The 15219-nt window shown below is 43.1% G+C and overlaps 1 protein-coding gene across 32 annotated transcripts in view; it reads right to left on the minus strand.

Annotated features, from left to right (window-relative positions):
• Window positions 1-15219, minus strand: part of TCF7L2 (transcription factor 7 like 2) — a 217968-nt gene that overhangs the window by 118499 nt on the left and 84250 nt on the right. For 31 of the 32 annotated variants that reach the window (XM_032177761.2, XM_032177615.2, XM_032177767.2 and 28 more), the window contains one exon: window positions 8593-8694. The exons of the other annotated variant lie outside the window; for it this stretch is intronic. In XM_032177761.2, coding sequence (XP_032033652.1) covers window positions 8593-8694 — 102 coding nt within the window. The remainder of the gene's footprint in view (window positions 1-8592; window positions 8695-15219) is intronic. 32 annotated transcript variants of the gene reach the window in all.

The following is a 15219-nucleotide window of genomic DNA, read 5'->3' on the forward strand; positions in this document are numbered from 1 at the left end:
CACGTTCCACATAAATGCTGCTGTGGCAATTAGACACGCTCCACTGTGAGCCGGAATGTATAAGGTTGGATTAGCAAGTTACTGGCAAACCATGCAGTGTCATAACCCCAAATTAAACATGCTGTCCCATCAGGTAGAAAGTAGACACACGTCCACGCCCTTGTGCTAACCAAGATGGTTCTGAACACTTTCAGGTCATGATGAAGTCACGCTCATTCCAAACGAAATCAACTCCAGTCCCTAACCAGAGATTGGTTTTCTGCTTAATTAACGAAGCACCATTGTGGGAGGAGAGAGAGCCACATGTGAAGAAATCAACCACAGGGCTCCTTGGCTTCAAGAAACTTACAATCTGGTTGGAGAAACATGCCCCATCCATAGAGTTAATCAGCGAGACAAGAAATGACAAGCAGGACAGGCTGGGTGCCAAATGAACAATTTTGTTTTATTTACTGGAAAGATAAACATAGTCAAAACCATGAGTGTAGCTCTAAGTAGGCGCACATTAATTTAAAACAGGCTCCCACGCTTCGTAAACAGAGCAGGTGCCGAAACAAAAACAACTTCCCAAAGCAGGCCCCAATCTTGCCCCTTGTGCTGGGAAGAGCTCTGCAGTGTTAGGAAGCCCCACTCTAGGGAAGGCCTCCAAGCCCCCTGCGGGGTCAAGATCCTGCCCTAAAGAAACTCATTCACTTCACATACCCCAGTGCTTCCCTAAACCTATTTTAGGACAGAACCCTTTTTTCCAGGAACCTTGTTAACATTCAGCGAAACAAATGTCAGGAAACGCTAGCCCCGAGCTGAGCTGCCAAAGACTCTTCCCCCAAGCACAACAGGCCCCAGCTTGAGAAATGGTCAAGAGCTGATTTGAGAGGCTGCCAGCCCTCCCCACATTCATTGTGGGCTGACCTTAATCACAGGAGCCAACGGCATCTTTGACAAGTGGGTACATTTTCCCAGAAACATAACTCAGGGTCATAATCCTGACCCAGCTCACACATAGCATCGAATAAATAATATCTTTGCCCAATAATATACCATGAAAACAAAGATAATAGAACTAAAAATTCGCAAAAAATGTGAGGTTATAAGAGTAAACTCGAGACCTCTAAAATAGTCCTAAATGAACTGAGTATATTCAGGGGCTAAGGTACCTAAAACATATAAAAGTTATGCTGTGAATTATCTAAAATAAACATCTGACCTTGAAGTCTACCAATCATTCAAGAAACGATCATTTTGTTTGCCTGTTTTGAAGGTGGAGGACCTGGGGAGGCTGACTTGGATGGGCTGGGTCCCTGTTCTAGGGCAGGGTGGAGTTAAGGGTATGTCTCTCTCCAAGGAAGCCTGAAATTTTTTTGTTGTTAAATTCCCCAGAGACATTAAAATCATTCCAACCATAACTCTCTTACATACTGCTGGTAGTTATAAATGCTGAGAACTTTCAGGAAAATAATCTGTGGCTATCTATCAAGAAATTTTTTAACACTTCGTTCTTTTCTACCTTTTGTCCTAGGGATCTATGCCAAGAAAATAATAAAAGGGGAGGGGGCGAGGGGACAAAGATTTACGCACAAAGATGATCATCATAGGATCATTCACAGTAGCAGAAAAAAAAGGAGACAATCTAAAGACCCAACAATATGGCATTGATTCAGTAAATTGGGGTTTCATCATATTATGGACTGTTACGTGGTCATTAAAAATCCTTAAGCATTTTAATGAGATGGGGAAGTGCTTATTAACTACAGCAATTTTCATCTTAAATAAACAGAAGGTTGGAAATACTGAGCACTATGAGCTCAAGTATGTTAAAAACAAATATAAATATTCATACACTCAGAGGAAAAAGGATAATTTGGTGTATTTCTAAAAGGAAATACACCAAATTATTCACAATGTAATCTCCAAGTGGTGAGATTATGGGCTGTTTTCCAAACTGTCTACAATGAACATAAACTTTATGAATGAAGAAAGCTACATTTAAAAACAAATTTCACTTACTTCAGAGGTAGAACTTTTAAATACAAAATTAGCAATTCTCAATTGCTAATTAAGTAGTACAAGATACCCGTCACTGATGATTTGAATTACAACGAACAATCATTTTGAAGAGAAGACTTGGGGTTGCGGGGAGTACAATAGCTACCTTCAAATTGTCAAGACATGTAACTTGAAGCATTAGCAGAATTTAACAGCAAAACATGAATTAAGGAGTTGAGCATTTCCAGGAGAGAGACTGCAGCTCCCTAAAGGCAGAACTCTCTTAAGAGTTCATATTGTACCAGAAAGAAACAGTCTACCACCAGGAGATAGAGCCCCCATCTCTGGAAGTGTCCAAGAATATCAGGGGAAACAGACAGCTACCAAACTGCTGAAAAAAATGGGGGAGGGCAGTTGGTGAAATGGTATTTGATTTTAAGGCCCTGAAAATTGTTGTGATTCCAATATGCAGGGGCTACAACTGAGGTCACACAATCCTTCTTGATGGGATATTTTCTATTGTCATGGTGTCACCTGCCACACCATGAACCCAAACCTCAGGAGCTTCAAAATTCTTCACCAGAGGACAGAGTTTCTGGGAGGAGAGAAGGAAGCTTTGGACATCTGACCATAGACGCTATCATGGCCCCATGTACACTCTGGAGTCTACACCATCCACTCTCTTCAAAGCACCACTGATCCCATCTACCACTTCTTCCTCACCAAAAGATAACCTGATGACCTGGTTCTTCCTATGAGGTACTCATAGTTCTCCTTATAAAATAATGTTTTGGCAGTGCCCGAAGGCTTGCTTTATATCCTTAGACAACACAGACACCCTGACCACAGCCCTGACTGTGAAATGGGAAAGTTCTGACTCAGTGGCTACTAGGAAACACAAGTCAACTCTTTTAGAGAGTCTGGCTGAGTCATAGATAAATGAATAAAATAAATAAAAACAAGGAAGTATATAGGCAGTAGAGAAAGTGGAGATAATCCAGAAGTAAAAGATTTTGGATACTCAGTACAGGGTCACACTCCATATCCCCCAAATGTCCTGCCCGTGGAAAATATGCTGGCCCTCCCCACCATATGTCAATGAGCCCTTTGCAGCAGTCACAGCATGACACCCAGAAGCCCAGTCTCTGGCCACCCTGATGCATGTCCCACTCTCCAGTGAAGCCAGCAGGCCTCCTCCAGCGATGCCCACCATGCCCAGGTGGGGCTGGGGTTCCCTGGGGTTCCCAGGGCTCCCGGCTGCTCTTGGCACACCACACACATTGTGCTCTAAGCACCCACTTAATTATCTCTTTCCCAGCTTCTCTGCAGTGGTTGAGAGGACGGTGTGCTCTGGAGCCAGGCTGCCTTGTTTCACATCCTGACTCCCACAACTGGGCAAATCCCCACCTCCCTGGGCCTAGTTCCTCCTCTCTAGAACAGAGGTAACACAGCCTCTGAAGCAACTGGAACAAGCCTCACGTAGGAAGCGCTACAGTCTTTGTTGCTGTTATCGTTCTTCATTGTCTCCACTCTCTCAGAGTCTAGAATGCTTTTTCCCCCCACACTAAATATTTGCAGAAACAATGAATGAATCAATCAATGGCAAATACAATCTCTCTAAAAAGACAACGCTTCCACCCCCCCCAAACCTGCTCCTCCTCCAATACTCCCCACTCAGTGAAGCATCTCCATCTACCTACCTTTGACTCTCCTTTCTCCCTCTATGCCAATATCTAACCTATCAGCAAGTTCTGCTGCTGTTTCCTCCACATCTCTATTTTCACCATCCCCACCGCCAGCAGCCTAACACACGCTCCTACAGAAACAGCCAACCTGCTCAAATGACTCCCCAGTGTCAGATCCTCACCATACACTGCACCCCAAGTCACTCTCCCGGAGCCCTGCCCGACCTCTAGCTTCCCACCTGATTTCCTGCCTCTGTCCAAGCCAAGCACTTTTCCCTTGAGGACTTTCATACATGTGTTTCCTTCTGCCCACTCCCCATCCCTTCTCCTATCCCTTCATCGGGCCAACCCCAATCAAGCCTTCAGATCTCACTTTTAATGCAACTTCCTCAGGGAGCTGCCCAGGCCTGTAATCCCAGCCAACTTCTCAGCTGAAATCAGGTCCCCCCCGGTCATACCCTCATGGGCCCCCTACTCTGAAGGCACCTGGCACAGGGCCTCCCACAGAGGTAGGGGCCACCGTGGCTTTGCTGGTGCTCAGCAGGCAGCACAGAGCCTCCCAACACATGCCACGTCCCAGCAAGCATCCACAATCCAGGTCAAACATCCCATCGAAACAGCGCATGTGTTTAATAACCAACAGGGTGCTCTCTAGGTAGTGTTTTAAAAAATTAATTATGGGTAGGTTCCCCTGAACTCTTCAGAAACAAAAAGCAAAGGTTCAGCGTGCCCTCTGAGCTTCCTTGAAAATGTACAGGGTAGACGGCAGAGATTTTCTCTGAAGTTCTACCCATCCTGCATTATTTCATAAGAGTTTTCCACTCTCTTGCAGCATTTAAGCAATAACAACAAGAAAAGTACACCACCACAGTCTGGCAGGCTTTGTTCCTCGGGATTCAGTCTGCTTTCTTATCCCACACCTCCATGCTCATTACACAACAAAACACACCAGACCAAGAAGCACAAAAAATCTACCCCAAGGTAAAATTCTACATCGACTTCAAAAGGAAACCCCCAAGATAAAATTGTAGGAACTTTTGAAGCCTTTTGCCGTTTTGTAAGATACATACTATACCAAAATACCACCATTTTGGGTACAAAATCTTTTTTTGCTGGATACAAAGGAGGCTAAATGAAAGTCTTTGTATAGCAAAGACACCGGAGGTGGTATCCAGGGAGCGGCTCCTAACCCCACAGCTTACCAGCCAAGACTGACTCAAACTCTACCACTCAGCAAAACTTAGCTGCTTGGCACTCATTTTGTAAGAGGAAAAAAAGGAGCAAAGAATTAAAAATATAAATTTCAAAACTCCACCAAGAAAGAAAAAGAGCTTAGTTATGTGAATGCGAAAATAGGATTGGGGAGGCTCGGGGGTGGGGGTGTCTTGGAACTTGTGGCTAACGTCTCTGAGTTGTTAAGAAGTCCATGAATCTGTTGGGGGGTATGGGGAGGGAAGAAGGGAGACGGAAGGCAGGGAGGAGGAAGGCAAAGACTGACGCCTTGTATAAACTCCCAGTTTTGGGCCAGCCAATGAACACATCGTCCCTGTTGGAATCGATTTCCTCTCTCCTCTGAACACAGATTAGGAATCAATGGATTATAACAAACGAGATGCTATATCAGCTACAGGAACTAAAATTTGTGGAGTCTATTGTTAATTTAAATATCATTTGATCAGTTGACCTCCACTTGTTAAGAACATTTACTCTACACATCAATTTTTTCTAATGTGGTAACCCACATACCACATGAAAATAATCCAATCAGATTAAAATAGTCCAAAGAAATGCTCTCAATTCCCATGTGAAGATTCTGCCCCAAATGGGTACTGGAAGAAGTTATTCTTCTTAGCAATCTGTGAAAGTTGTAGTTTCGAATGATTAATAATAAACACTGAATACATCCCTATTCTTCAAACGAGACATTAGAAATAATTATGAAATAGCTTGGCCCAAAAGTTACAACAATTCCAAATTTCAGAGAAATTAGGAAGCAATCCTTAGACAATTATTTTGAAACGTGTCTGATGAAACGCTGTGATGTGACAATTGTCTTACTTAAAAGAATGAAAAGCAAAGTGTGAACAAGAGCCCCAAGTGTCTGGAGAAAAGTTAGCCCTTCATCAGCAACTCTAAACACGAACCAGACCCTCTGGCCAATGTTTAACTGTACAAAGACCCAAATGATGTATCAGCCACCATTCAGAATGCACCCTCTACAAACACAGACACACTGTACCAGCCAAGGTACAGCTGGTTTTGGTTGGCACATTGCCTTACGTTCAGCAAAAATATAATCATAAATGTGTAGTCTCAAGGTGTATACGTCCTCAATCCCAAAAACTATGGGTGACCAGGTGGATAGAGGTCAACAACGCAAGGCCTTTCTTCCACTCTACTTTCCTATCTCCCTCAACTCTTTCCTCCTCCCCAGATATCCTCCTTCTCATCTCTGGTGTCAGGTGAAGACTGCAGAAATGCCCCATCACAGGGCTGACTCATAGAACCAGTCACCATTCATGACAAGCATTCAAGTATTTCACAAATGTAAACCACATTTGTCCTTTTGTCCAAGTTCATGGCTTTTCCCTTCTCCCCAGCTCCCAGAGCCCACCTTCCTCCACCAGCCCATCCCCTCTAGGCAATGGCCATTCCCAGATCCCCCTGAGCACAGCAGAAAGCACAAAAGATTGTAGACAGCTGCCAGCTGTGGCTGCTTTGGACAAAGGTCTCCATCTACAAGATGGTGTGTATGCCCCAGGGGAGTTGCTGTAGTCAACACGCCCGCTAAGACACAGCAGAGGAAAAAGGGGCCTAAGCCCCCTTGCTGCACCCCTGGCCAAAATCCACACAGGCTCTGGAAGGAATGTTTTGCCTTCTCCTCCAGATCATTAATTTCTACATAGGAAAATGAGATGCTTAGGGCCTAGGTTGTGGCAACTGTTCTTGTGGGATTTGAGGTGGAGGATCTTTGCTCTATCCAAATGGACAAATCCCCACTCTTACACGGGGATAATGCTCCCTGGCCGCCCACAGAGCCTATGCCACAAACACAGGGGCTGTGTCCACTCTGAAACACTGCCGGGATTCACATCTTCTCTCCTCACTCAAAGAGAGAAAACAATGAAGAGATTTTAAAGATAATGTCCTCTCTCTGTAGCTAAAAAATAAGTGTGGGAAATTCCCATCAACCATTGCCAAAAGCAGAGAAATAAATCTCAAAGCCTGGACCACGCTGGGAAATTCAAGGAGGCGGGAAAAGTGAAACAGACTTCTTCACTTTACTGTCTAGGTGTCTAGAACTGTCACACTTAAAAAAAAAAAAATCTCTATGTCTGTTAAGAATTTTTTTCAACAGGGCATTCACTTTTGGAGAAACCTGCACTAGAACCCCCAACCAGCAACTTCTTTACACATAGGCACTGTCCCTGACCATGACCCAATTTACAGTCAGCAAAACAGAACCAGCCACAGCAAGTTACTTTCACCTCCTGTAGGAGAGAAGACACCACAAGGCTTGGAAAGGGAGCAGAGAACTGGATTCAAGCCTTGCTCTGGCCACTGACTCAGCGTGTGACATTGGGCAATTCACTTAAGGCATCTCTGGGCCTCAGTTTCCTTTCCTGAGGGCAAGTTGGCCCTAAATGATCTAAGGTCACTTCCAGCCCTGAAATCTTGACCTTATAGGAGCAGACGTAATTATGAGCATCCATTTTATTGTGGAGTTGGAGTAAAGGGGAAGCTTCTAGCAAATGTCAATCTTCTTTCTAAAGACACCTACATGCCTCATTTATACCAGAGAAAAGAAGACATTGTCACAAATGATGACTCAAAATATGGTTTTACAAAAATAAGTTATTTTGTGATATAAACACACACATATGACAGAGGTATAACTCATTAAATAACACATGCTCAATTACAGCAAGCTCCAAAATAAGGAGGCAGTTAGCCCAAAATGGCAGAATGCATCTTAAGATTTTTCTACTTAAGAAACTTATTTTGCAATTTTTAGAAATTACAATATAGAGGTAAAATGTATTTATGATTAACATTTTGTGATACTTAAATGAAAAATACATGATTGATTCATGCTTTGCATAATTCTACCTGTCATGGATGGATTCATTATAAAAATATGCCTTCCATTAATTATTTCAGAAGCATGAAGTCAAGCTCATGACATAAACGTATAGAAGGGAATCTTCAAATAAGGCTGAGCTATCTTCTCAAGAGGTTAATTTATAAATTCCACTCTTAGAGCCTACAAAACCCTAAGAAAACACATTAAAAATATATGTAGACACACACTTGTAGTCTCTTAGTACTAAAAACAAATGCTTTCTTTATTGAACCTACATACTTTCAAAGCCATGGATGTATAAATTAAATTCCATTTTAGCCTTTCAAAGTTCATTTCTACTCTAGGTTTACAAATCAGCCAGCCCAGATGAAATTTTTCTAATTAGTGTAGAATGTTACCAACAAATATGAAGATAAATTGGGGGAGAGGATAATAGGCAAGTTTCAAATCCAGGACCCCCTTTTGAGTTTTCTAATTCCCTCTTCTTCACCTCACCTGCCCTGAATGTATTTTTATAACTGCCTTGATACCACTTCTAGTCTCCTCCATACCATGGTGATCGTGTCCTATAAACTAGAGCCCGCAAGGCCAGATTCTAACCAAATACATGGAAAAGAGTGGAGGAAAGGTTTGTAAAACTTCCGGTTAGGTTACAATCATTAAGGTCCAATAGCAGAAAATGAATACCTTATAGATATAAACTATACCCAAGAATATTTCCAAAGAAAATGTGTTTAAAGGAAGAAAAAAAATGACAAATAAGGCCCGTTATCATCAAAAAAGCATTTTCTTTTTCACTCCCTCAATAAAGGAAGCCATCATCTCTGGGAGGTTACTTACGACAATGTGTGCCGGCGATGGGGACCGGGCATCCTTGAGGGCTTGTCTACTCTGGAGGCTCCCTGCCTGGACATCAAGCAGTGGCCATTTCATCTGGAGATACTGGCGAGAGGAAACAAAAGTGAAATGAAAAACAATGAATTCAGAAAGTAAATGCAGAACAACTAGCCCAAGAAATAACTGTGACGTGGGTCAGAAACTGAAAAACATACAAGCATGCAAATAATCATTAAAAAAAAAAAAAAAAAAAGCATGCAATACCAATAGATTCTTCCTTAGAGCTCAAGTTCAATAAGTACACATATAGAAGATGAATGTTACTAGCAATTGTATTTTTTGTCTTTGCATTCAAACTACAGGGTAGCTTCAGAAAAAATGATTTCATTACTATTACCTTAACTTGGTGGGGGGTGGAGGGGAGTGGGAGAGGTGGGGAGGGAGAGGAAAGAATATAGAGCTATTCCGAAGGAAGAAAGTAAAACACAAATCTCAAGCCAGAAGTGTACTAGGAAACCATCAATTCCAAATCTGCTCCTTCTCAACCTCCGTTTTTCAAATGTCATCATCCTTCACTTTAAAGGAAGTCAAGTACATATGAGCAGCTGTCCATTAGGTAGCAAAAGCTATTTGAGTAAGGTGAGCATGCAGTTCCTCATATGACCCAAGTTTACTCAACAAAACTTATTTCTTGGTAAAAGATGCACAGTGCCAGACACAACGTATACACTCATCTCAAAAGACCAGAGGAATGCTTTAGTATGCACAGGTTTACCACAGAGATACAAATAAAGGTGTAAGTCAATTCTGTCTGTCCCCACCTTCCTCCAAGCTAGGAAATGAATATACGGCCCAAGGGAGCTACTTCTGTCAAAAGTGATCCATTAGCTTTCAGTGAGATTTGAACGATGAGTTGACCCACTTCCTCATTTTGCAGACAAGGTAAAATGAGGTGAGGTGGCATGCCCAGTCACAGAGGTACTCAGCCCACGTATAAGAAACTCTTAGGCATTTAACTTCTGTTGGTAACATTACGACAGTTTCCCTCAGGAAACCAAACAGAACTTAGACACAATGCTTAGAAGCACATGGAGATGAGCCTTTATGTTTCCCAAGGCCAACTCACTAATCCATGAGTTAATGAATGCTTGGAGGGGATATAAGATATAAGGAGACACCTTGGTCATTTCGGAGACCTCCTCAAGCAAAATAAATGGCTGGTTTTAATATTAATTCTATAGAAAACTTTACTCAATGAACACTGAGTACTACTTGCTTTGTGTACAGGCTGTGACAAGCATTAGGAGATACAAAGATGTCCACTCTCAGGGAGCTTTTGCCAGCATGAGGAGCCTTACAGACACAGGTAGATCAAGACAGAATATGGTGACACTGTGACAGAGACTCAGGGACTCAGGAAATACCAAGAAAGATGACAGAATTTCTGGGACAAGAGACTGGGGAAGGCTGCACAGAGTTAGGTCTTGATGGTCAGAACAATTTCAATAGAAAGAAAAAAGACAGGAAAGGATAATACAGAAAGAAGGGTTTGCACAAATCCCACGAGAGACAGAAGTGCCAAAGCCATCCACAAGCCAGCCGACGGAGTTCCTCGAAGATACGACTGCTCGGCAAATTCAAACCAAATTTGGTTATACCTAAAGCTGGAAGATCATTGCCCAAGAACTACCTGCCAAAGTACACAGTCGATTTTCCCACCACATCTAGGATCTATACAAGGTGGGTGCGTCTGCTACAAATTCAGAGCTCTCACCTAGAGGCCTCCCATGGTGAGCAACCTAATTATTAGTCTGGTTCTGTCTGTATCTCGCCACAAGACCCTCCCCTTGCTTCAGTGATCTGTTTTTTTCATCTCTGTACCGAAGGAGTTGTCCTATCTGCGACAGGGTATTAGGTGGGGAGTCTGCCCCAAACACTGAAGGACTTCTAGGACTCCAAGCCCCCAGACAGTAAATACCAACAGGAACCCCCTCGGTCATCCTTACCATCTCATCACTTCCAAATACCTTCTCTGGGAGCAGTATCATCTCAAGTTGAGAACCACTAAAGTAAATATTTCCAGTCTCCATCTGTAACCCAGGCCAGAGGGCTCTGGGAATCTAGACTGCCCCGTCTCATCCCAACTTCTTCCCATTCTCACTTACCACATAACTATATGAGCTGCATTGGTCAAAACCACTCAATAGAGTCACTTCCTTGAGACCAACCAAAATGGACACCCACCAACACTCACCTCTCCATCTCATAAAAACCCGTGAACAAAAACGCCAAATGGAGTCGAACCTGTCTACACCCCATGCTGTCCCTCAGTGGGGAGAGCTGGATTGGTGGACAAGTTTTCATCTTTGGCCACCTGCAAAACTGATTTGATTACATCCAAATACCAGCTCTGTAGAATTAGGAAACTCAGGCTTTGTTGAAGGTGACAGACCTGCCCTGAGGACCCACCCAAGAACTGTCATATTCATAATACAATATTAACATGGAGACTTATAATTCTCACTTTACATAAAAGCTTCATTGTGTGCCACATCCAATCTCCATAGGCTACCTGCACCACATAGTTTTATGAGCCCACATTTCAGCGCTCCAAGCCTACAATACACATAATTTTCAATTATGTTAGGGCAGCCCAGGATCATTGCCTATATAACATTACTGTCGGAGGAAATGAGACTCGGCCCCACTGCCCAGAGAGAGCTAACCAAATCCAGATGGTGCAGGAAGACAGCCTGGTCCTGCTGACTTGCAGGGACTCTGCAGTGACAGCCCCAAACTCTCCTTCCCAGTGCAACTTGATGCCACAGAACCGCTGGGTACACACAAATCCAAGCCCGTTCCTTGAATCTTAACTGGCATTCAGGCTGATGAAGTGCCTTTCGGGGAAATAAGTATTATGTCAGGATTTTCTAAAGGAAGCTATTAACCTTCTCCAGAAGTGATGGGTTTCCCAGCTTCCTTCATCTTCTACAATTGGTCCTTATTAATAGGGAAAATAAATAAATAAAGGGAAGAAAAAGGAAATTAGGTACTATTACAGCCTAGAGGAAAATTTTTTTCCTTCCTGGAGACATTAAGCAGCAGGAAATTCTATTCTGTTGGGTCCTAAAGGAAGACCTAAAGGAGGGGGCATCTCAGATTTACAAAAGGGCTGGAACCCTGTGCCACGTTTTCCCAACCATCTGACTTGGTTTTATATCCTTTTGGGGGAGGGAAAAAAAAAAGTTCCCACCATCCCACTACAAAAACAACAGTGGGCTCCAGCTCTCTTCCTCTCAGGCTGTTCAATGTGGAAATTATGAATTGCCTACAAAAACATTAAACTTTTCAACAAACTGCAATCAAATGGGGCTGTGGGAATTCCTACATTGAAAACTTTTGGAAGGGAGTCTGCTCAACTTTCATTTAAAAAAAAAAAAAGAAAGAAAGAAGGCCATCTTGGCTTAAGCATTTCATCCTTTGTTGAATAATAATGTTCTGATCATGGCCCATTAGGGTTTTTCCCCAAATCATATTTTATGATATGTCTCAGGGAGCTTAAGTTAAGCTTTGGACCTGTGAGCAAATCTTGAAATATATACAACACCAATGGCCTGAAAGGAATCAAAGCAGCTGAAAAGACTGTTAAATTGCCAGCAAAAAGAAAAAGGTGAGCATCTCTAATTATTTTTCTCCTCTTCCACTTGCCCCAATGAAAACAGGGAGAAAAGGCAAATGAGGAGAGGCTCCTTTAGGAAATAGTCTTAGCAGAAATTGGCATCTACTGAAGCCAGACTGATGGAGCCTGCTCCCATAGAGGGGCCTTCATCCTCGAGAATCTTCCATCAGCAACAAGAATGTCGAGGATGGGCTGCTCCGAGAACCTGACCCCTTACAGCTGCTACTGAGGGCTCTGTATAAATTTCTTTTCTAAACAAGCAGAAAACTTAAAAGGCAGATGATGATGATGATGATGATGATGATGGTGATGATGATGATGATATGGCGACAAAGTTGTCAGGAAACCTCACATCCTTGATAAAACACCAATGTGGTTTCCAGTATTTCCAGTATTTCCTTTCAGTGACTCTGCTCCACAGATGGACGGGCAAGTGGAATTTGTCCCTTTATTTGTTCAGGGCAGGGTTGGCAAACTTTTCTGTAAAGCGCCAGACAGCAAATATCTTAGGCTTTGCAGCCCACACGATCTCTGTCATAACTACACGACTCAGCCATTGTAACTCAAAAGCAGCCACAGGCAGTGAGTCTATGTCTTGTATCATGGCTGTGCTCCAATAAAACCTTATTTATAGACACTGAAATGTGAATTTCATATCATTTTCCTGTGTCAGAAAATATTATTCCTCTCTTGATGTGTTTCAACCATTTAAAAATAATAAAAGTGCTGGGTGCAGCGGCTCAGGCCTGTAGTCCCAACACTTTGGAAGGCCAAGGCCGGAGGATTGCTTAAGGCCAGGAGTTCCAGACCAGCCTGGGCAACAACAGCAAGACTCTACAAAAATAACAAAAGTTAGCTGGACATGATGATACATGTTTGTGGCACATGCCTGTAGGTTCTAGCTACTCAGAAGGCTGAAGCAGGAGGATTCCTAGAGCCCAGGAGTTTGAGGTTACAGGAGCCATGATTGCACCACTGCACTCCAGCCTGGGTGACAAAACGAGACCCTGGCTCAAAAAAATATTAATAATAATGATAATAAAAAGTCATTCTTAGCTCACTGGCCAGACAAAAGCAGGTGGCAAGCCAATTTTGGTCTATGGGCCATAGTTTGTCATACCCTGGTTAAGGAATAAAATTGTAGGGGCCTGCCCATGTCAGATGGATGAGGGTGCCTTCCCTCGCTGGGCCTTCAATCCAAACAGCCAAACACAGGCATGTAGAAAAGCATGTCCGGTGGCCAACAGCAACGTTTCGGATTAACTCAAGTTGTGAGGGAAAAGCTTGGAAAAAAATTTGAACCCTTTGGCTGAGGCCCCCGTCACAAGGTCTAACCACAAGACCACAATCTCACCAAAATAACTACCCCCTCTTTTCCAGAATGGAAGTCTAAAAATCCCTGAGCAATTCTGACTGGAAAAGGTTCAGAGCAAGACCCTGTCGAAAGAAAAGAGAGAAAGAGAGAAAAGAAAGGAAGGAAAGGGATGGAAAGGGAAGGGAAGGAGGGTAGGGGAGAGGGGAAAGAAAAAAGAAAAAAAGGAAAGGAAAGGAAGGGAAGGGAAGGAAAGGGAAGGAAAGGGAAGGGAGGGGAGGGGAGGGGAGGGGAGGGGAGGGAGGGGAGGGGAGGGAAGGGAAGGGAAGGGAAGGGAAGGGAAGGGAAGGGAAGGGAAGGGAAGGGAAGGGAAGGGAAGGGAAGGGGAGACGAATTATGGTATTTTTGAGATACAGTCTTACTCTGTTGCCTAGGCTGGAGTGCAGTGATGCAATCTCAGCTCACTGCAACCTCCACCTCCAAGCTTCAAGTGATTCTCCTGCCTCAGCCTCCCGAGTAGCTGGGATTACAGGTGTGTATCACCACACCAGGCTAATTTTTGTATTTTTAGTAGAGATCAAGTTTTACCATGTTGGTCAGGCTGGTCTCAAACTCCTGACCTCAGATGACCCTCCTACCTCAGCCTCCCAAAGTGCTGGGATTACAGGTGGGGGCCACCATGCCCGACCAAAAAAACCAAATTAATTGGATACTATCCTCATGATGGCTTTCTGCTGTTAAATCTTCCTAATCCTCTGGTGCCAGAAAGTTGTACTTCTGGTTTTTGCAAAATACAAAATCAATACTCTGCTTATAAGTCCAAAGCTGAGAGTAGAGCCAGCCATAGCCCATCATGTCCAAAGTCACCAAGCCTCCTCCACATCAAGGTGGCTGCTCCTAACCTTTCAGTGCAGCCTCACCACGGGCCATTCATACGGACCTCCTACAAATATGCAACACAAGACTGCACCACGATTATGACTCTCATGTCATTACACTTTACAAAAGGAAAGACGACCAGAAGCCACTCACCATAGAAAGGGAAATACCAGAAAAATGTGCAAAGTAAGAAAATAGGAAGTACAAGCATCCAACCCAACAGTGGACACTTATTTCTTCAGGAACTCATATTGTGACACACACCTAGTAGACACACACATGTCTGTTAAAGAAGAGGCCTGATTGTCTCTTTCTAAACCTACCTCATTTCTCAGAAATGGAAGATGGAAAATTCAGCCCATCTTCTATAAACAAATAATTTTGCCTGGGCGTCATGGAATCCCAATTTACCCAGAATGGTTAAAATACAAGAAGTTGTGATTAATTTAATATTCTGCCCTACCCTCTGAATCATATAGGCACCAAAGTCTTTCAAAAGTTAGCATTGATCAAATATACCTAACATTGAAACTCTGTGAAACTATTTCACAAGTCCCTTCAGAATTGTAAGGGGCATCATTACAAAGTCTGTTTGACCAACTTTTCTGCAGATACAGAAGGTATAGGAGGCTAGGCTGCTTTGCTCTAGGTAAAAACATACTCCAGGAATTGCATCTTTTGAAAAAATCCAGAGAGCCTAAAACAGAGGCTTTATTTGCCTATAAAGCATGATTGTATAGAAAAAGAAGTTCAGAAATGT

The sequence above is a fragment of the Hylobates moloch genome, unplaced genomic scaffold (assembly GCF_009828535.3).
Source record: "Hylobates moloch isolate HMO894 unplaced genomic scaffold, HMol_V3 SCAFFOLD_3, whole genome shotgun sequence".
Lineage (NCBI taxonomy): Eukaryota > Metazoa > Chordata > Mammalia > Primates > Hylobatidae > Hylobates > Hylobates moloch.